Raw genomic sequence first — 21012 nt, 5'->3', positions numbered from 1 at the left:
GTAGGTGATAATGCCCGGATAACATATTATTTACTAGAAAGCTCGAAAAGCGGCCCGGTAACATCCATGATCAACATAAACTCTGATAGTGGAGATATACACAGTTTACAGTCGTTTAACCATGAGGAGACAAAAACGTTTGAGTTTAAAGTTCAGGCCACAGACTCTGGTGTTCCTCCGCTCAGCAGTAACGTGACTGTCAATGTTTTTATCCTGGATGAGAATGACAACAGTCCCGGGATTCTCCCGCCCTATTCCGAGCTCGGTTCCGTTAACACAGAGAACATGCCCTATTCTGCTGATGCGGGCTACTTTGTGGCCAAGATCAGGGCTGTAGATGCAGATTCTGGTTACAATGCGCTGCTGTCTTACCACATCTCTGAACCCAAAGGAAACAATCTGTTCCGAATCGGAACCAGCAGCGGGGAGATCAGGACTAAGAGGAGAATGAGTGACAATGACCTGAAAACTCACCCGCTGGTCATTTTGGTTTGTGATAACGGAGAGCCCTCACTGTCAGCGACTGTGTCTATTGATGTTGTGGTTGTTGAAAGCGCAGGTGACGTCAAGACCACATTCAGACATGCGCCGATAAAGGAGGAGAGTTTCTCGGATTTAAATCTGTATTTGCTGATCGCCATTGTGTGCGTGTCCGTCATCTTTTTACTGAGTCTCATCAGTTTGCTAGCTGTGAAATGCCACAGGACAGACAGGAGTTTGGGCAGGTACAGCGCCCCGATGATCACCACACACCCTGACGGGAGCTGGTCTTACTCCAAATCTGCTCAGCAGTATGACGTGTGTTTTAGCTCGGACACACTGAAGAGTGACGTAGTGGTTTTCCCTGCGCCATTTCCGCCTGCAGATGCAGAACTGATCAGTATTAATGGAGGAGACACTTTTACCAGAACGCAAATACTCCCTAATAAAGAAAAGGTAAATGTAAATATGTATCTACATACGAGGATTTTTTAAAAATTATTAATTTATTCATTTATTTGTATTTGTATTTTTTTGTTTGCTGCTGGGGGTTTTTGCTGTCCATGGTACTGAAACTCTCTATTGTTATTGATCATACGCGGCTTTGAATCTTTCTCTATACCATCTAGGTGTTTCAACTGATTTCAGTCTTCTTTTCCATCTTCAACTTCCTGTTCTTCTTTCTAATGTTGTTTTTGCCTTGGTGGATTTTTAAAGAGCAGAAAAAAATAATACATTTCAAAAATAATAAATAAATAAATACAATAATAATAAAGTTCTCAGAGTTTAATACTTAAGAGATTTTTAAAACTTGTTTACTGCTAAAAACACAACAGTTTTAGTACATCTGTCAACAACACTGTGAAACATCAAGTTTTCTTTTTTAACTGATTGTTTTTATTATTATTATTATTATTATTTGCCTTTTCTGGAAAAGCCTGTCTTAATCATACAACATTTTTACCGTGGACATTCAGCGGTTTATACACATGCTTTGAGTTGTCAAATATTTCTACTCTTCCACTAGAGGTCACCATCAGTCCATGGTTAATCTCTTTGCTTTTGTGTTCGCGTGTCTCCGCCTTGTTTTTCGCAGCGGGTGTAGCGTCAAATGGCTTTGTTCGAACGATGCTACAGCTCTCAGCCTCCTCTCTGCTTTAGTGAATAAAAGAAGAAACTAGAACGAATGCTGATATCTTGATGAATATTGTCTTTGTTTTTAAACGGAATATGGCAATAGCTTTGGTCCATGATTGTCTTCCAACGATTCTTTTATATATGTTGTTTTTCTTTGGGAGTATCGCCGACGGGCAGGTTGTATATTCAGTGTCGGAAGAAGCAAACCCGGGAACAACAGTCGGCAACCTCGCAAAGGATTTAAACCTGAATTTACAGGATTTACATAATCGAGAATTTCAACTAGTATCTGGCACAAATACGAGGTATTTCGATTTAAATACAAAAACTGGAATTCTTCATATTAAAGACAGAATCGATAGAGACGAACTGTGCGGACGGAGCTTAACATGCTGTCTCCCATTGGAAGCTATTGTTAATGTGCCATTAAATGTTTACCGTTTTGAGGTTTACATTATAGATATAAATGATAACACACCTACATTTCGCTCTCATGTGAAATATTTTAATATATCAGAGTCGGCATTTTCTGGTGAAAGATTTCCATTGCCGAATGCGTTTGACGCTGATGTGGGCAGTAATTCGGTAAAGAGCTACAAACTGAGTGCCAATGAACACTTTTCTCTGGATGTTCAGAGCGGAGGAGAACAGAGTGTGTCTGCTGAATTGGTGCTGCAGAAAGCTTTAGATCGCGAAAAACAACCAGTGATCCAGCTCACAGTGACCGCTGTAGACGGAGGGAAACCTCCAAGGTCAGGGACAATAAATCTAATTGTTAATATTGAGGATGTGAATGATAACATTCCAGTGTTCAGTAAACCTCTATTGAAAGTTCGAGTAGTAGAAAACGCACCGCTTGGCACCTCCGTAATCCAAGTTCACGCCAGTGATCCAGATGAGGGACTAAACGGTGAAATCGCATATTCATTAGTGAGCCAAGATAGCGATAATAACGTAGATGCATTCTCGATAGATTCTGAAACCGGTCTTATAACTGTGAAAGGCACTGTAGACTATGAAAAAGGCGCTGCTGTTGAAATTAGAGTACAAGCTAAAGACAAAGGCCTTAAACCACGAGCCGCATACTGCAAAGTGTTGGTGGAGATAATGGACATAAATGACAATAGACCAGAAATTTCTGTTACCTCCTTAGTAAATACTGTTAAAGAAGACGCAGCTAATGGTACAGTGGTTAGTATGATAACTGTACTGGATAATGATGCGGGAAAGAATGGGGAAATTCAGCTTAAGGTTCGCGATTCGTTGCCATTCAAAGTTCAGAACTCGTACAAGAACTATTATACTTTAGTGGTTAACGGGCCTTTAGACAGAGAGCGGGCGTCTGAGTATAACGTGACTATCACAGCTACTGATGAAGGGACTCCGCCTCTCTCTAGCACCAGTGTCATTACTATACACATTTCTGATGTAAATGACAACGCGCCGCGCTTTCCAGAGCCTGTCATTAATGTTTATGTGAAAGAGAACAGTCAGATTGGAGCTGTTATTCATACAGTATCTGCTTTTGATCCTGATGTAGGTGATAATGCCCGAATAACATATTCTTTACCAGAAAGCTCGAAAAGCGGCCCGGTAACATCCATGATCAACATAAACTCTGATAGTGGAGATATACACAGTTTACAGTCGTTTAACCATGAGGAGACAAAAACGTTTGAGTTTAAAGTTCAGGCCACAGACTCTGGTGTTCCTCCGCTCAGCAGTAACGTGACTGTCAATGTTTTTATCCTGGATGAGAATGACAACAGTCCCGGGATTCTCCCGCCCTATTCCGAGCTCGGTTCCGTTAACACAGAGAACATGCCCTATTCTGCTGATGCGGGCTACTTTGTGGCCAAGATCAGGGCTGTAGATGCAGATTCTGGTTACAATGCGCTGCTGTCTTACCACATCTCTGAACCCAAAGGAAACAATCTGTTCCGAATCGGAACCAGCAGCGGGGAGATCAGGACTAAGAGGAGAATGAGTGACAATGACCTGAAAACTCACCCGCTGGTCATTTTGGTTTGTGATAACGGAGAGCCCTCACTGTCAGCGACTGTGTCTATTGATGTTGTGGTTGTTGAAAGCGCAGGTGACGTCAAGACCACATTCAGACATGCGCCGATAAAGGAGGAGAGTTTCTCGGATTTAAATCTGTATTTGCTGATCGCCATTGTGTGCGTGTCCGTCATCTTTTTACTGAGTCTCATCAGTTTGCTAGCTGTGAAATGCCACAGGACAGACAGGAGTTTGGGCAGGTACAGCGCCCCGATGATCACCACACACCCTGACGGGAGCTGGTCTTACTCCAAATCTGCTCAGCAGTATGACGTGTGTTTTAGCTCGGACACACTGAAGAGTGACGTAGTGGTTTTCCCTGCGCCATTTCCGCCTGCAGATGCAGAACTGATCAGTATTAATGGAGGAGACACTTTTACCAGAACACAAACACTTCCTAATAAAGAAAAGGTAAGATATTTTTTTAATTAAAATTGAGGAAAACACATTATTCTCTTCGCTGTGGTTTAGAGCTGATGTTTCTTTTCTTGAATTATTCGTGCTGAATATAATTTTTTTCCATATTAAGACTGCTGGGAGGAAATTATGAACCATTACCTTTTTTTTCTTCCTAAATATTTTATTTCTGTTGCGCACATGTTTAGAATGTAGTTCTATCGTGATCGTCCTTTGCTCTAAGGCCCTCTGTCCGTGGTGCTGAAAGCGCAAATATGAAATCCACTGTTCTTTCATCTTATATTGCCATTTATATATTGTGGCGAATTTAGTCTTTGTTTAGTTTTCGAGCTATATATCTAACTGCCGTCCTCTCTGTTGTCTTGACTGTTTATTGTTTTGCTTGTGGTTGCAAAGTATTGTAATAATTCATTTAGAGTGCACATATAGATTTTTCGCACAGTGGACATTGCATTTACATGGTGCTTATTCTTAATATGTATTTGGAGCTGTTTGTGGTACTGAACACCTGGCGCCCAAACATCAAGATAGCAGATTTTGTCACATCCTATCACAAGGCCTCATTTATATGATGCAATACAGAACAAACAAATAAACAAATGAGAACGATAGAGAAATCAATATTTTTGGCACGTTTGGTATAGCATTTTTAATGTAATGAAACTTCATTTTCCCTAGTTTTAATTTTATTTAAATGCAGTGTGAATTGACAAAACTTACAGACATAAAACAGTATATATACAGTTAAGTTTTTGGTGAGTTTTAATTATCCACTAATAACATTGTTCAATAATATAAGTAAATAGTTTTAAATTCTTCTATTGTGATTTTAAAGATATTGGGTCCCTTCTTACTGAATTATCTTCACCTCAATTTGTCCGCGCGGTGTCGTTAGAGACTGGGATTTTATCTTACCTCAGCTATGCAAAGCTCCTCCTCAGTTAGGGAGGGTTCAGTTTATCACGTGGGGCTTTTGTTCGCGAAAGGCCCCAGTACTGTCTCTGTTTTTGCATGAGCTGTGAGGAATTACGGCGTTGTTTGGTTATTACCGAATGGATGAGACTGATTTATTGAAGGAATTATGAAAATGCCGAAACGCGGATTTAAATGGTGGATGTATTTTATTGCAACGTTTTCAATTTGGAATATTACCGATGGGCAGATTGTGTATTCGGTATCGGAGGAGGCGGATCCGGGAACCACAATGGGAAATATAGCGAGAGATTTTAACCTAAATCTTCAAGATTTAGAGCATCGTGGATTTCAAATCGTTTCAGGCCCAAATAAGAGGTATTTCAGTGTTAATTTAAAAAGTGGTGTTGTTCTCGTCAAAGAGAGAATAGACAGGGAACAGTTATGCGGAAGGAGCAATAAATGCTCTCTGGAATTAGAAGCTATTGTTAATTCCCCCTTAAACATGTATCGACTGGAGGTGAATGTTTTAGACATAAACGATAATTTCCCCACTTTTAAGTCACCAAAGACGGAACTAAATATTGTAGAATCAGCTTTCCCGGGGGAGAGATTTACTTTACCAAGTGCGTTTGACGCTGATGTGGGCAGTAATTCGGTAAAGAGCTACAATCTGAGTCCGAATGAGCATTTTTCTCTGGATGTTCAGAGCGGAGGAGAGCAGAGTGTGTCTGCTGAATTAGTGCTGCAGAAAGCTTTAGACCGAGAGAAACAGCCTGTTATCCAGCTCACACTGACCGCTGTAGACGGAGGAAAACCTCCCAAATCAGGAACATCGCAAATTATTATTAATGTTGAGGATGTTAATGATAATATTCCTGTATTTAGTAAATCTCTTTACAAAGCACGAATTACGGAAAATGCGCCCCAAGGCACCTCTGTTGTCACGGTCCATGCTAGTGATGCTGACGAGGGTTTAAATGGAGAAATAATGTATTCATTTATAAGCCATGATGAGGATAGTGTGGTAAACGCTTTTACCATTGATTCTGTCAGTGGTGTAATCTCAGTTAAAGGGAATATTGATTACGAAACTAGCAATGCTGTAGAAATTCGTGTCCAAGCAAAAGATAAAGGCCAGAAACCAAGGGCTGCTCATTGTAAAGTTTTAGTTGAAATTGTTGATGTTAATGATAATGTACCTGAAATTTCCGTGACATCTCTTGCTGAAACAGTGAGAGAAGACGCTGCTGCTGGTACAATGGTGGGATTGATCACCGTTAAAGATGAAGACGCAGGAAAAAATGGAGCAGTGGTTCTTAAGTTATGCGATTCTGCACATTTTCGTATACAGAATACATATAAAAATAAATATTCGCTGGTTGTAGATGAAACTCTAGACAGAGAGCGCGCGTTTGAGTATAACGTGACTATCACAGCTTCTGATGAAGGGACTCCGCCTCTCTCTAGCACCAGTGTCATTACTATACACGTTTCTGATGTGAATGACAACGCGCCGCGCTTTCCAGAGCCCATCATCAATGTTTATGTGAAAGAGAACAGTCAGATTGGAGCTGTGGTTCATACAGTATCTGCTTTTGATCCTGATGTAGGCGCCGATAAAGGAGGAGAGTTTCTCGGATTTAAATCTGTATTTGCTGATCGCCATTGTGTGCGTGTCCGTCATCTTTTTACTGAGTCTCATCAGTTTGCTAGCTGTGAAATGCCACAGGACAGACAGGAGTTTGGGCAGGTACAGCGCCCCGATGATCACCACACACCCTGACGGGAGCTGGTCTTACTCCAAATCTGCTCAGCAGTATGACGTGTGTTTTAGCTCGGACACACTGAAGAGTGACGTAGTGGTTTTCCCTGCGCCATTTCCGCCTGCAGATGCAGAACTGATCAGTATTAATGGAGGAGACACTTTTACCAGAACGCAAACACTCCCTAATAAAGAAAAGGTAAGAATGTAAATATGTAGCTATACGAAGGTTTTTAAAAATTATTTATTTATTCATTTATTTTTATTTTTTGTTTGCTGCTGCTTTTTGCTGTCCATGGTACTGAAACTCTCTATTGTTATTGTCCATACGCGGCTTTGAATCTTTCTCTATACCATCTAGGTGTTTCAACTGATTTCAGTCTTCTTTTCCATCTTCAACTTCCTATTCTTCTTTCTAATGTTGTTTTTGCCTTGGTGGATTTTTAAAGAGCAGAAAAAAATAATACATTTCAAAAATAATAAATAAATAAATACAACAATAAAAACGTTCTCAGAGTTTAATACTTACGAGATTTTTAAAACTTGTTTTCTGCTAAAAACACAAACGTTTTAGTACATCTGTCAACAACACTGTGAAACATCAAGTTTTCTTTTTTAACTGATCGTTTTTAGGTAAGGTAAGATAACGTAATACATAATTTGTTTTATTGGTAAATTAAGTCTTGTGATTTCGAGCTACATATCTAATCGGCATCCTCTCTGCTGTCTTGATTATTTAATATTACGTTTATAGTTACTAAATATTGTAGTTTTTAGTTTAGAGTGCACATGAAACACTATCGACATGGTGGACATTAAATTGTTCGATATTGTTTATCGTTGGTGTAATTGGAGCTCTTCGTGCTGCTGCACACTTTGCATCCACACTTAAAGGTAACAGTTATTTGTCCCGTCGTATTACACATGTAATGCGTTTTTATCTTGGAAATGAAGATTTTATATTATTATGCAATACAGACAATCAATCAATCAATCTACATGTTTCGTACAAGGTGATAAATTTAGCTGAATGCAAACTGTTTAATCTAAGAGGTTTGCAGAGCAAGCTTCTTCTTAAACACGTTTCAACTTTTTAAAAGCCCCCTTTGTGTGTCTCTTTGTGCTGTTTAAGTAACTCTTTCAGATATTTTAAATATTTTGTTAATTTGCCATTCAATTGAAATAGTTAGACACTTGAAAAATATATATCAAGTCGTTTTATTCTGGTTAGTTAGTTAGTCAGTTATTTAGTTGGTTGGTTCAAAAATAATGTTTTGCTTTCTATGTTCAATGTGATACACTGTTTTATCCGCGCGATGTCAGTATCTGCCTGTTGTTTGAGCGTTCCTGATAAGATGAGGCTCCTCCTATTTTTCTTGTTGTATCTTCCTGGATAAGGGCTTTGTTAGTCGTACGCCATTGTCCTCGGAAACAGACCACTCGTTGATTTAGCAGAAAACGTTTTACAGACATGCGGGAGAATGTCGGTGATTTAGCATACACGTCAATGGTTTGGTAAAATGGCTTTAAGAGAGGGGCATATTTTGAACGTGTGGATATTTTTTAGTATCTTTCTTCGATTTGGGATTTTTGCAGATGGACAGATTGTGTATTCCATAACGGAGGAGGCAAATCCAGGCACGACAGTTGGAAATTTAGCTAAGGATTTTAACTTGAATTTACAAGACATTGAAAGACGTGGATTTCAAATCGTGTCGGAGACCAACCGAAGGTATTTCGATTTGAATTTAAAGACTGGTGTTCTTCACGTTAAGGAAAGAATAGACCGAGAGGATCTATGTGAACAGAATGCGAAGTGTACTTTACCTCTAGAAGCAATTGTTAACTCTCCTTTGAATATATATAGATTTGAGGTAAACGTACTAGATATTAATGATAATCCACCATTATTTCGTACCTCAAAGACAACACTAAATATTTCAGAATTAGCTTTTCCAGGGGAGCAGTTCGCTCTGCCGAGCGCGTTTGACGCTGATGTGGGCAGTAATTCGGTAAAGAGCTACAAGCTGAGTCCGAATGAACACTTTTCTCTGGATGTTCAGAGCGGAGGAGAGCAGAGTGTGTCTGCTGAATTAGTGCTACAGAAAGCTTTAGACCGAGAGAAACAGCCATTAATTCAGCTCAAACTCATCGCTGTAGATGGAGGAAAACCTCCAAGATCAGGAACAATGCAAATAATCGTACATGTTGAAGATATCAACGATAACATTCCTGTTTTCAGTAAATCATTGTATAAAGCTCGTCTAAATGAAAACTCGCCACCTGGTACTTCTGTTGTTACAATTCAGGCCAGCGACCCAGACGAGGGTGTGAATGGTCAGATTGTTTATGCTTTAGTTAACCACGATAATGATAAAAATGTCGAATCATTTTCAATAGATAGAAGACATCAACGATAATATTCCTGTTTTCAGTAAATCGTTGTATAAAGCTCGCGTAAATGAAAACGCACCACCTGGTACTTCCATTATTAGAGTTCAAGCCAGCGACCCAGATGAGGGTGTCAATGGTGAGATTGTTTATGCTTTAGTCAATCACAATAACGATAAACACGTAGATTCATTTTTAATACATCCGGAAACGGGCGAGATTACAGTAAAAGGTGATGTAGATTACGAAAGAAAAAATGCTGTGGAGCTCCGCGTGCAGGCAAAAGATAAAGGGCATAAACCTAGAGCTGCTCTTTGTAAAGTGCTACTTGAAATTGTTGACATTAACGATAATGTTCCAAAAATCTCTGTAACATCTTTGGTTAATAATGTCAAAGAAGATGCTCCGATTGACGCAATGGTTGGAATGATAACTGTACAGGAGTTTGGGCAGGTACAGCGCCCCGATGATCACCACACACCCTGACGGGAGCTGGTCTTACTCCAAATCTGCTCAGCAGTATGACGTGTGTTTTAGCTCGGACACACTGAAGAGTGACGTAGTGGTTTTCCCTGCGCCATTTCCGCCTGCAGATGCAGAACTGATCAGTATTAATGGAGGAGACACTTTTACCAGAACACAAACACTTCCTAAAAAAGAAAAGGTAAGACATTTTTATTATACGTGAGGAAAACGCTTTAGTTAGAGCTGCTGTTTCTACTTTGACATTTTCGTGCTGTATATTGCGAATTCAAGTGATTTAATGTAAGGTTTGAGGGGAAATAAGAATCCGTATTACCTTATTTCTCCCTAAAATAATCTACTCTGGTTTCACGGAGGTTCAAAGTGTATTTTTGTCGTCTTTTGCACTAACGCACTCTGTCCGTGGTGCTGAAAACGCAAATGTTCATATCTGTTCTTTCAGGGCGTTAGTGAGTTGATGAAAAGCTATATTAATTTATTAAATAAGAACTAAATAATAAAAAAAAAAATTTTAAATAAAAAATTTAAGGTTGAAATGTGTAATAACGTAGTCTTTATGAGAACAGCGCTGCTTTGTTTACAGAGGTGGTCTCATGAAAATGCATATAAATAGTACGTCAAATACAAACAGAAATTCGTGCTATTGACACGCAGAAATGGACTTTGGCTGGCATGTGATACACATGTGTTTGATGTGCATATAATATGCAGTTTTCGCGTGCAAATGATAAGCATCTACCCCACAACCCTAATCATACCCATTGCGTATCATGTGCAAGTCAAAGTCAAATTCTGCTTATAAATAGTAGGCCAAATCGAAACATAAACGCGTGCTATTGATACGCACTTTCATGAGTTCGGGTTGTACCGTGGAAACAACCCTGTTTCTGCTGTTCCATTAGCAGAGTGAGACAGTGGATTTGCGATTTTATTCAGCCTGTCTGTTGTTTTTGTTCAGGCCAATGTGAAAATTGGGCCAAAATTGTGTTGGTAATCTTAAATGGAAGATGGAAAACAAACTAATGTGCATTATTAAAATCTCAACACTTCAATAATAAAGTAGCCTATGTAGAATTGTTTATGGAGCAGATAAAATGCCTATAATGTATCATTTTAACTCATAATCCTCATTTTCTTTAAAAAAAATGATGTAAAGGATGAAATATGAGGTTTATAATTTTATGAAACCTTTTTTTAGTCAAAACTTTGAGCATGTAGTGCATGTTGGTATATAACATGTTATGTTGTAAGTAAACAAATCAATATATATATATTTTTTTTTTTTTGGTTTTCAGCATATTTTCAGTGTGGGTATGAGTACTTCTGGAACATTTCCAGCACATTTTAACAATACACTGATAATATTGATAACTGTGATCATTTTGGTTACTACAATCATGAAATGAAATGTTATGCCATTTTATGTCTAATAACAATAGCTATGTGAAATAATTCTGATTGAAAAAAATATAACTTTTAAACGGATAAAAAATATTTTTCAAGTAAACATGGAAATATGGCATTACATTATTAAATATTTACTTAAAATCTCAGGAGGGGTTCTTCAAGTAAATAATTTAGGCCACAGGGGTTCGGGTTACAAAAACGTTTGAAAACCACTGCCCTTAAATAAGTAATATATTTCCGTTTCAGGTCTTCTTACTGTGTCTTGTACTTTTATTTTATTTTACTTTCATTTTTTAATTAATTAATTTATTTCCCAGTTAAATAGCCTTGTTAAGTGTGTGCGTTTAATGCCACTGTTATGATTAGATAGCCAGTCTGATGTGGACACTTACTCCATTCTAGGAATTATCTAATTTATTTTAATTTTATGCTCTTATAACCGAAAGATTAAACAGCAAAATATTTTATTTAGAAACAGTGTAGTTTGCAGTTGTCCGCACGATGTCACTAGCCTTCCATTTTTACAGGAAAATTTTCTTGACTCCACTAAGCTCCGCCTCATTTTGAAGCTTCCAGAGCAGAGAGGCTTTGTTCAGAATTCGCCATTGTGTCTGGAAGCTGCTGTAGCGTGTGGTTTCCTGTGAATATTTCCTGAGTGACTATGCTATCGGATTTTTATCACTTTGGCATATCCACAAGGCTTAGAGACAATGGCGTCCAAAGGGCAATCAAGATTCCGCGTTGGGATTTCTGTGTACTTTCTGTGTTGGCTTTGGAATATAGCGGGCGGACAGGTGGTGTATTCAGTGTCGGAGGAAGCAAACCCAGGCAATACAGTTGGGAATTTGGTGAAGGATTTTAATCTGAATATTCAGGATCTTGAGGTACGAGGGTTTCATATCGTTCCGGGACCGAACAAGAGGTATTTCGATTGTAATACTAAAACTGGAATTCTCCATGTCAGAGAGAGAATTGATCGAGAAGAGATTTGCGAGCAGAATATTAAATGCTCTCTGCCTTTAGAAGCCATGATTAGCTCCCCTTTGAATATTTACCGATTTGAGATACATGTTTTTGACATTAATGATAATGCACCAGCATTTCGGACATCAATAACAAATTTGAATGTCAGCGAATCAGCTATTCCAGGGGAGAGATTTCCATTACAGAGCGCGTTTGACGCTGATGTGGGCAGTAATTCGCTAAAGAGTTACAAGCTGAGTCCAAATGAACACTTTTCTCTGGATGTACAGGGCGGTGGAGATCAGAGTGTGTCCGCAGAGTTAGTGCTGCATAAAGCTTTAGATCGAGAGAAACAGTCTTTTATCCAGCTCACACTGACTGCTGTAGACGGAGGAAAACCTCCCAAATCTGGTACAACAGAGATTATAGTTAACGTTGTGGATGTTAATGATAATATTCCTGTTTTCAGTAAGTCTTTGTATAAATCCAAAGTAACTGAAAATGCAGCACGTGGTACTCACGTGCTATCTGTTCAAGCAGTTGATTTAGATGAGGGTGTGAACGGTGAAATAATTTATTCAATAGTTAATCACAACAATGACAAAAATGTTGATTCATTTTCGATAAACTCAGAAACCGGTGAAATTACTGTAAAAAAAGATGTGGATTACGAGCAGAGGGATGCAATCGAACTCAGAGTACAAGCAAAAGACCGAGGTTATAACCCGAAAGCAGCACACTGTAAAGTATTGGTCGAGGTCTTGGATGTCAATGACAACATTCCGGAGATATCTGTGACGTCTTTAGTGAGCACTGTTAAAGAAGATGCTCCGATTGACGCAATGGTTGGAATGATAACTGTAGCTGATAATGATGCTGGTAAAAACGGAAAGGTAACCTTAAACATTCAGGGCTCTGCTCCATTTAAAGTTCAGAACTCGTACAAGAATTATTATACCTTAGTTGTTAACGGGCCTTTAGACAGAGAGCGCGCATCTGAGTATAACGTGACTATCACAGCTACTGATGAAGGGACTCCGCCTCTCTCTAGCACCAGTGTCATTACTATACACGTTTCTGATGTGAATGACAACGCGCCGCGCTTTCCAGAGCCGATCATTAATGTTTATGTGAAAGAGAACAGTCAGATTGGAGCTGTTATTCATACAGTATCTGCTTTTGATCCTGATGTAGGTGATAATGCCCGGATAACATATTCTTTACTAGAAAGCTCGAAAAGCGGCCCGGTAACATCCATGATCAACATAAACTCTGATAGTGGAGATATACACAGTTTACAGTCGTTTAACCATGAGGAGACAAAAACGTTTGAGTTTAAAGTTCAGGCCACAGACTCTGGTGTTCCTCCGCTCAGCAGTAACGTGACTGTCAATGTTTTTATCCTGGATGAGAATGACAACAGTCCCGGGATTCTCCCGCCCTATTCCGAGCTCGGTTCCGTTAACACAGAGAACATGCCCTATTCTGCTGATGCGGGCTACTTTGTGGCCAAGATCAGGGCTGTAGATGCAGATTCTGGTTACAATGCGCTGCTGTCTTACCACATCTCTGAACCCAAAGGAAACAATCTGTTCCGAATCGGAACCAGCAGCGGGGAGATCAGGACTAAGAGGAGAATGAGTGACAATGACCTGAAAACTCACCCGCTGGTCATTTTGGTTTGTGATAACGGAGAGCCCTCACTGTCAGCGACTGTGTCTATTGATGTTGTGGTTGTTGAAAGCGCAGGTGACGTCAAGACCACATTCAGACATGCGCCGATAAAGGAGGAGAGTTTCTCGGATTTAAATCTGTATTTGCTGATCGCCATTGTGTGCGTGTCCGTCATCTTTTTACTGAGTCTCATCAGTTTGCTAGCTGTGAAATGCCACAGGACAGACAGGAGTTTGGGCAGGTACAGCGCCCCGATGATCACCACACACCCTGACGGGAGCTGGTCTTACTCCAAATCTGCTCAGCAGTATGACGTGTGTTTTAGCTCGGACACACTGAAGAGTGACGTAGTGGTTTTCCCTGCGCCATTTCCGCCTGCAGATGCAGAACTGATCAGTATTAATGGAGGAGACACTTTTACCAGAACACAAACACTTCCTAATAAAGAAAAGGTAAGATATAACATATAAAGCATTTTTTAAATGTATTTAAACAAATGCTTTTATATTTCTAAAATGTATAGATATTGAGAATAAAAAATATATATATATTAACTGATACTGTCATTATAGTTGTTTCTTCTAAGCCACTTGGTGTCAGTATAGAAGTGATTTGCAACTTTTGTGCGCGCCCACGTTGGCTCCTCCTCAGTCGCCTTTGAGCGCGCGCTCATGCGCTTTGTTCTGTTTCGTCTTTATGGCTGTATGCACTGAAACAAAATGGCATATAGGGCAATATAACCAAAGTATGGAACCTGTTTTATTAATATTCTTTTTGCGGCGATTGATGGAGTTTACAAAATAGATGCGTAATGGCTCGGAAAATTCTTCTTGGCGGGACCGTTGTGTGTCTGGTTGTGCTGCGCTTGCTGTCTATAGCTTCAGCCCAGATCGCATATTCCATTTCAGAAGAGGTGAACACGGGGACGTTTGTTGGAAATATCGCAAAGGATCTTAATTTGAATGTTCAAGAACTGGAATCACGCGGATTTCATATCCCCGCAGTTTTAGGAAGAAAATATTTTGAGGTTAATTTGAAAACTGGTGTTCTGTTCGTTAGCGAAAGGATCGACAGGGAGAACTTTTGTCCTGCCGCACCGCAATGTTCAGTGAATTTAGAAGCCATTGTTAATAATCCGTTAAACCTGTTTCGCATTGAGATAAATGTTTTAGATATTAATGACAATGCTCCATCGTTTCGTGTTAGGTCTAACCAATTTAACATATCAGAGAATGCCTTTGTTGGAGACCGATTTCAGTTGCCGAGAGCATCGGATCCTGATGTTGGAGCGAACTCGATAAAGAGCTATAAACTGAGTCCGAACGCGCACTTCTCCCTGGATGTACAAAGCGGAGGAGAGCAGAGTGTGTCGGCTGAGTTAGTGCTGCATAAAGCTTTAGATCGAGAAAAACAGCCTGTGATCCAGCTCACATTGACTGCTGTAGATGGAGGAAGACCTCCCAAATCAGGTACAATTCAGATAGTCATAAATGTGCAAGATGTGAATGACAACGCACCCGTGTTTGGCAAAGCTCTTTACAAAGTGCGTCTTGTTGAAAACGCATCAGTGGGAACATTAGTCATAAATCTGAGTGCCCATGATTTAGATGAGGGTGTAAATAGTGAAATTATGTATTCTTTAGTTCACCAAGACAGCGATGACAAAACAAACGGCGTTTTTAAAATTGATTCTTCTACCGGCGTGATTTCAGTGCAGGGCAGTGTGGATTTTGAGCAACACAATGCTTACGAGATTCATGCTCAGGCTAAAGACAAAGGGTCCAGTCCGCGATCCGCTCACTGTAAAATATTAGTAGAGGTGTTAGATATAAACGACAACGAGCCAGAAATATCATTAACGTCACAAGTGAACACAGTAAGGGAGGATGCTAAAAAAGAAACAACGGTTGCTTTGATAACCATATCGGACAAAGACTCGGGAAAGAATGGGAATACGCATGGGAAAGTGGTAGGTGATGTTCCTTTTAAATTGCAGTCGTCATATAAGAATTATTATTCTCTTGTAGTGGATGGGCCATTGGATAGAGAGCGTGTTGATCGATATAATGTCACAATCATGGCGTCAGATGAAGGGACTCCACCTCTTTCTGCCGCTCGTGTTTTTACAGTGTATGTATCTGATGTTAATGACAATCCGCCACGTTTCCCAAATCCTGTCATAAATATATCTGTAAAAGAAAATGGCCCTAAAGGCCAAATCATTTACACTATTTCAGCTGTTGATCCAGATTTAGATGAAAATTCCAAAATTACTTATGGATTATTACCACTTCATAAATCTGGAAATGCATATTCTGTTGTAAGTATAAACCCCGATAGTGGGGATATACACAGTTTACAATCATTTAACTATGAGGAGACAAAAACGTTTGAGTATAAAGTTCAGGCCACAGACGCTGGTGTTCCTCCGCTCAGCAGTAACGTGACTGTAAATGTTTTTATCCTGGATGAGAATGACAACAGTCCCGGGATTCTCGCGCCCTATTCCGAGCTCGGTTCCGTTAACACAGAGAACATGCCCTATTCTGCTGATGCGGGCTACTTTGTGGCCAAGATCAGGGCTGTAGATGCAGATTCTGGTTACAATGCGCTGCTGTCTTACCACATCTCTGAACCCAAAGGAAACAATCTGTTCCGAATCGGAACCAGCAGCGGGGAGATCAGGACTAAGAGGAGAATGAGTGACAATGACCTGAAAACTCACCCGCTGGTCATTTTGGTTTGTGATAACGGAGAGCCCTCACTGTCAGCGACTGTGTCTATTGATGTTGTGGTTGTTGAAAGCGCAGGTGACGTCAAGACTCCATTCAGACACGCGCCGATAAAGGAGGAGAGTTTCTCGGATTTAAATCTGTATTTGCTGATCGCCATTGTGTGCGTGTCCGTCATCTTTTTACTGAGTCTCATCAGTTTGATGGCTGTAAAATGCCACAGGACAGACAGGAGTTTGGGCAGGTACAGCGCCCCGATGATCACCACACACCCTGACGGGAGCTGGTCTTACTCCAAATCTGCTCAGCAGTATGACGTGTGTTTTAGCTCGGACACACTGAAGAGTGACGTAGTGGTTTTCCCTGCGCCATTTCCGCCTGCAGATGCAGAACTGATCAGTATTAATGGAGGAGACACTTTTACCAGAACACAAACACTTCCTAAAAAAGAAAAGGTAAGCCTTTCTAGGAACCTCTGTTTGTCCAGTTAAAATATCCCTTTTTCCTCTTCAGTTCCTATGTGTGCTTTTACATAGTTCCAAGTCTTGTACTGAGTTCCTGACACCTCTGCAGAATCATGGGCCTTTTTAGATCGCGTGAGACTGAGAACTCTCCAGGGTGCTGAAACACACTAAGATTAAGCATAGTTTGAATCTGTCCAGCAACAATGTGCTGAATTGAGCAGTACTTTTTATGGTGCCTATGCAATACCAAATTTTATGTTTGGCCAAACTATACAGATCTGTTTCAAGGGTTTTTCTCATATTTGCAGCTGTATTTTATTGAAAGTTTTTTTGTTTGTTTGTTTGTTTGTTTTGTTTTCTCTTTATTGATTTTTTTTCTCCCCAGTTCTGGCCACTTGTATTATGCAGAAATGACTACGGTTGTTTCTAGGTCTGAACATAAGTCAGACGGCTGTCACGTGGAGTGGATTTGTCGTTGCCTGTTGGTTAAGGAGGCCATGCCCGGCTTCTGTGTTCCCCTTGAATGATCTCTGGCACATAAACAGCTAAAAAGGATGGTACTACTGAATTTGCCAATGCTATCTTACTGAACACATACCGCCACCCTTTTTTTTACTTACTGCAGGCAGTACTGATTACTGGTGGTGCTCCTTTTCAACCTCTCTGTCTGCCTTTCAATCCTTTTAGAAGCTATTTCCTAATGGAGTTTTCATTTAAATTCACTTTGTAAACCGGGTTCTGTAGATTAGAATTTTAACTGCAGTCCAGCCACACACTCTCTCTCTCTCTCCCTGCAGCTTAGGCCTCTCAGCAGGGTGGGAGCAATACAGATAATTTCTAAAGCCTGTAATTTGGAGAAGGGCTGTGTTATATCCCTATATATAGTGCTGTGTCATTCATAAATTAAACCTGTATTTCATTTATTGCATGGTTTGATATTGTTAATGGCCAGTTGAATGCTTTCTCTCTATCATCCCTATTATTTTAGGTCGATCTGGTTGTGTTTGTCTCTGCTTTACACTTTAATAGATTGCATCAGTTAAATGCATGAGGATGATTTAGATGGTCTCTAATCAACATATTAGATTTCTACTTCTGGTCATACTGTGTGGTTATATATATATATATATATATACTGTATATATATATGTGTGTGTGTGTCTTAATGTTATCTCCTCTGCTGTTTTACAGTGCACCTGCAGGTTTGTGCTTTGCTGTGTTTTGTTGTGTTAAGCAGAAAACACACAAAGCAGAATTTTGCTCTATTATTGTCTCTGCACTGACTGAGATTTTCCTTCTAAGCGGATGCATGTTGCCTGTGTGGTAGAACAAGAGGGGGATGGGAGAGAAAAAGAGGGATAGAGAAAGGGAGGAGAGTGGGGGTGTTGAGGAAAGAGAGATGGGATAAAAGGTAGAGGGGAAAAATACGAAGAGAGGGAGAGAGGAGACATGTAGTGGGGGGAGGGGCCGGTAATTTTCCGTTCTGGCTGCAGGAGCCCATGATTTGCAGGCTGAGCTTATAGTTCTGACATCATCACTGTCAATCACACCGAAGCCCCACCCTGTGCTCCATTTCTGCTGAGGACAAGTGTCACTGTAGCAACAACTACAAACACAGTCATGCTGTTTATAGAGTGAGTCTATATGTGTGTGTATGTGATAGTTTGATATGAGCAGAGGTTGTGCATTTGATATTTGTTGACCAGCAATATGAGTAAGAGTGTCAGCAGCAAAGTTTTCATTACAGTCCTGCACTGACTCTGGATTGTACAGAGCATTAAATTGATTTCATAAGCACATTCCCGAGATACAGTTCAGCTAATTGCTTTACATTTTAGTATATGCCTTAGTGCAAAGAGGTCTACTTGTATGAAGAAACTCAATTCAATATTAGTTGTGCTGCAAGACAGATTTATTGTTCACAATACATAAAATTGCAGTGATATATATATATATATATATATATATATAGGTGCCCATTAAGACCATGTCATTAGAACATTTTCATTTAAAAAAGAATTTTCATTGCACAATTATCTTAGCACAGAATATTTATTGTATTTAGCCTTCAAATATTTGAATACAATTTGCAATAATAGCTGTTTGGTCAAGGATATGGTTCTCCTGACTCCCTGAAGTGAGTTTAGAGCAAAATAAACCATAAAATATTGAATAATGTCTTTTTTTTTTGCTCTATCACCCATTCATAGTTATGTCCTACAGTTATGAGCTAGAGCACATGACCCACGATTTATTGTCACAATCACTGACCAGGTAATAATCAGGTTAGTAACATATGTGTCTTTTGTTCCCTTTACTCCTCTCTCTCCCTCACTTCCTGTCCAAACACACGCCATAATGATGTTACAATGCAATCTTGGCACTTAGTGTCTTATCTTATCCTTTCATCTTCAGGTTGTCATGGCGACCTGGCTCTGTTTCTTTACAATTACCCAATGCTGCATTTTGCCACACCCACACACACAGTGAGAGAGAGACAGAGAGAAAGCGAGGGGGGAGAGAAATCGGGAAAGAGCATGCAGAGTCTGTGTGAGCAGAAAGGGTGTGGTGAGCTGGTATGGTAAATGAACGGAAGAGAGAGCCAGTAGAGTCAGAGCATGTTCATGAAAAAGAGGGAATAAAAGGGGAAGCAGGTGGCATCAGGCAAACAAATGAGGGTGTCGGGGAGACAATAAAAACCTGATTCACTGAATTAATTAACTCTCGGGAGTGTGAGTGGAGAAACAGCAGCCGCTGGGAGTTTAGCCACTGATTAAACATGACAGAATTTGTCATAGGCTCATTGAGAGACAGAGAGGAAGAAAGAGAGGGAGAGACAAGGAGTAGGAGAAGATGATGAAACATGGGCGGCGCCAGTGGTGCTTTCAGGATGTAAATCCTGATTGTTTTTAGTAAAAGCTCAGAATGATGATGTTGTTACTGTGTGTGTGTGTGTGTATATTAGCTTGTTCTGCTTGGAAGGTGTTTTAATTGTAGGACACACAAACCTGGACATTTGTCTTTGCAAAACTCGTTGAAATAGCCACAATGTAATGAACTTTGCAAAAGTTGGCAAACCAACCAACCAAGCAGCTATTTTTTTCCTGATGCACTTATTTAACAATCTTCTAAATAAAACAAAAATCTTCCAGCAAGCCAACTGTTATGTGTACTTTGTGCTGTTAATGTACAAAACTATTAATGAGTGATGAAATTGTTTTTCAAAACTGTGAATACAAAGTTTATTGAAATCCATCTTACAATATTTCAGTCATTTTACTTAAAAATGTCATGTTTAAATCAATGTGTTATTTTCAGTTTTTGTAATTATTTGTGAAATTTGCTAGTACTTTTTTATTTTCCAGTGTACATCATTACATTAATACGCAGATTAATACAGAGAATAAACTGCTGCTTCTGACTTTTGCTACTTTTTTTCCTTGAAAGCAGTGACTGCTATTATAATGTTTCAGCATTCATTCTGATATTTATATATATATATATATATATATATATATATATATAAAAAGCTTGGCTGCTTGATTTATTATGGCTTTCACACACATACACAGCATTTACGGGGTTCTCAGTAGTGGCGTTGCAACTCTGTCTGTGCAGAGGACTACTGAGGCTTGTCTGCATTGCCTGATAGCTTTGTTTCACCTCCACAGGCATCTATTTTAGAATCAGGCTTCTGAAGGGCAGCCAGTGCTGAGGCAGCAGGGTTTATCAGGGTCCCCGAGGTTGACTTGTTTTGTGTTTAGTAAAATCATGGACTGTTCTCTGATGGAGAAATGTAATGGAGGAGAAATTACACAAACTTTGGGATCATAGAATCACGTTGGTTTACAGAAGCAGAGAGCATTTTGGGTGCGTTTAGCTGTGCCTGTAGAGAATAGAACAGAGAATTCTGAATGTTTTATTTATTCTGTAGTACCTAAAACGTCTTTTTGAAGATGTGCTACAATTTTCAATGCTTTTTTGAAAATCTAGGCTATGTAATGCCTATCTTGAGAGTTTTAATTATTAGAGAAAGAATGTAAATATTTGTTCTGGCAATTATTCAATTTGATTACAGTTCTTAAAAAAAAATAAAATAAAAAAAATAAATTATATATATATATAT

The 21012-nt window shown here is 39.5% G+C and overlaps 1 protein-coding gene across 5 annotated transcripts in view; it reads left to right on the top strand.

Annotated features, from left to right (window-relative positions):
- The window catches only part of LOC107747087 (protocadherin alpha-3-like), a 147996-nt gene that overhangs the window by 94869 nt on the left and 32115 nt on the right, over nucleotides 1-21012 (top strand). The window contains exon 1 of one of the 5 annotated variants that reach the window (XM_016561514.1): nucleotides 11649-11937. The exons of 3 other annotated variants lie outside the window; for them this stretch is intronic. In XM_016561514.1, the coding sequence (XP_016417000.1) occupies nucleotides 11764-11937 (174 nt within the window). In that variant the 5' untranslated portion in view covers nucleotides 11649-11763. Of the gene's footprint in view, nucleotides 1-11648; nucleotides 11938-14365; nucleotides 16878-21012 lie in introns of those variants that run through there. One more of the 5 variants, XM_016561508.1, reaches the window with a different exon arrangement.

Source organism: Sinocyclocheilus rhinocerous, unplaced genomic scaffold (assembly GCF_001515625.1).
Source record: "Sinocyclocheilus rhinocerous isolate Xijiao unplaced genomic scaffold, SAMN03320098_v1.1 scaffold168, whole genome shotgun sequence".
NCBI classification, from domain to species: domain Eukaryota; kingdom Metazoa; phylum Chordata; class Actinopteri; order Cypriniformes; family Cyprinidae; genus Sinocyclocheilus; species Sinocyclocheilus rhinocerous.
This window is presented reverse-complemented; position numbering and strand designations above follow the sequence as displayed.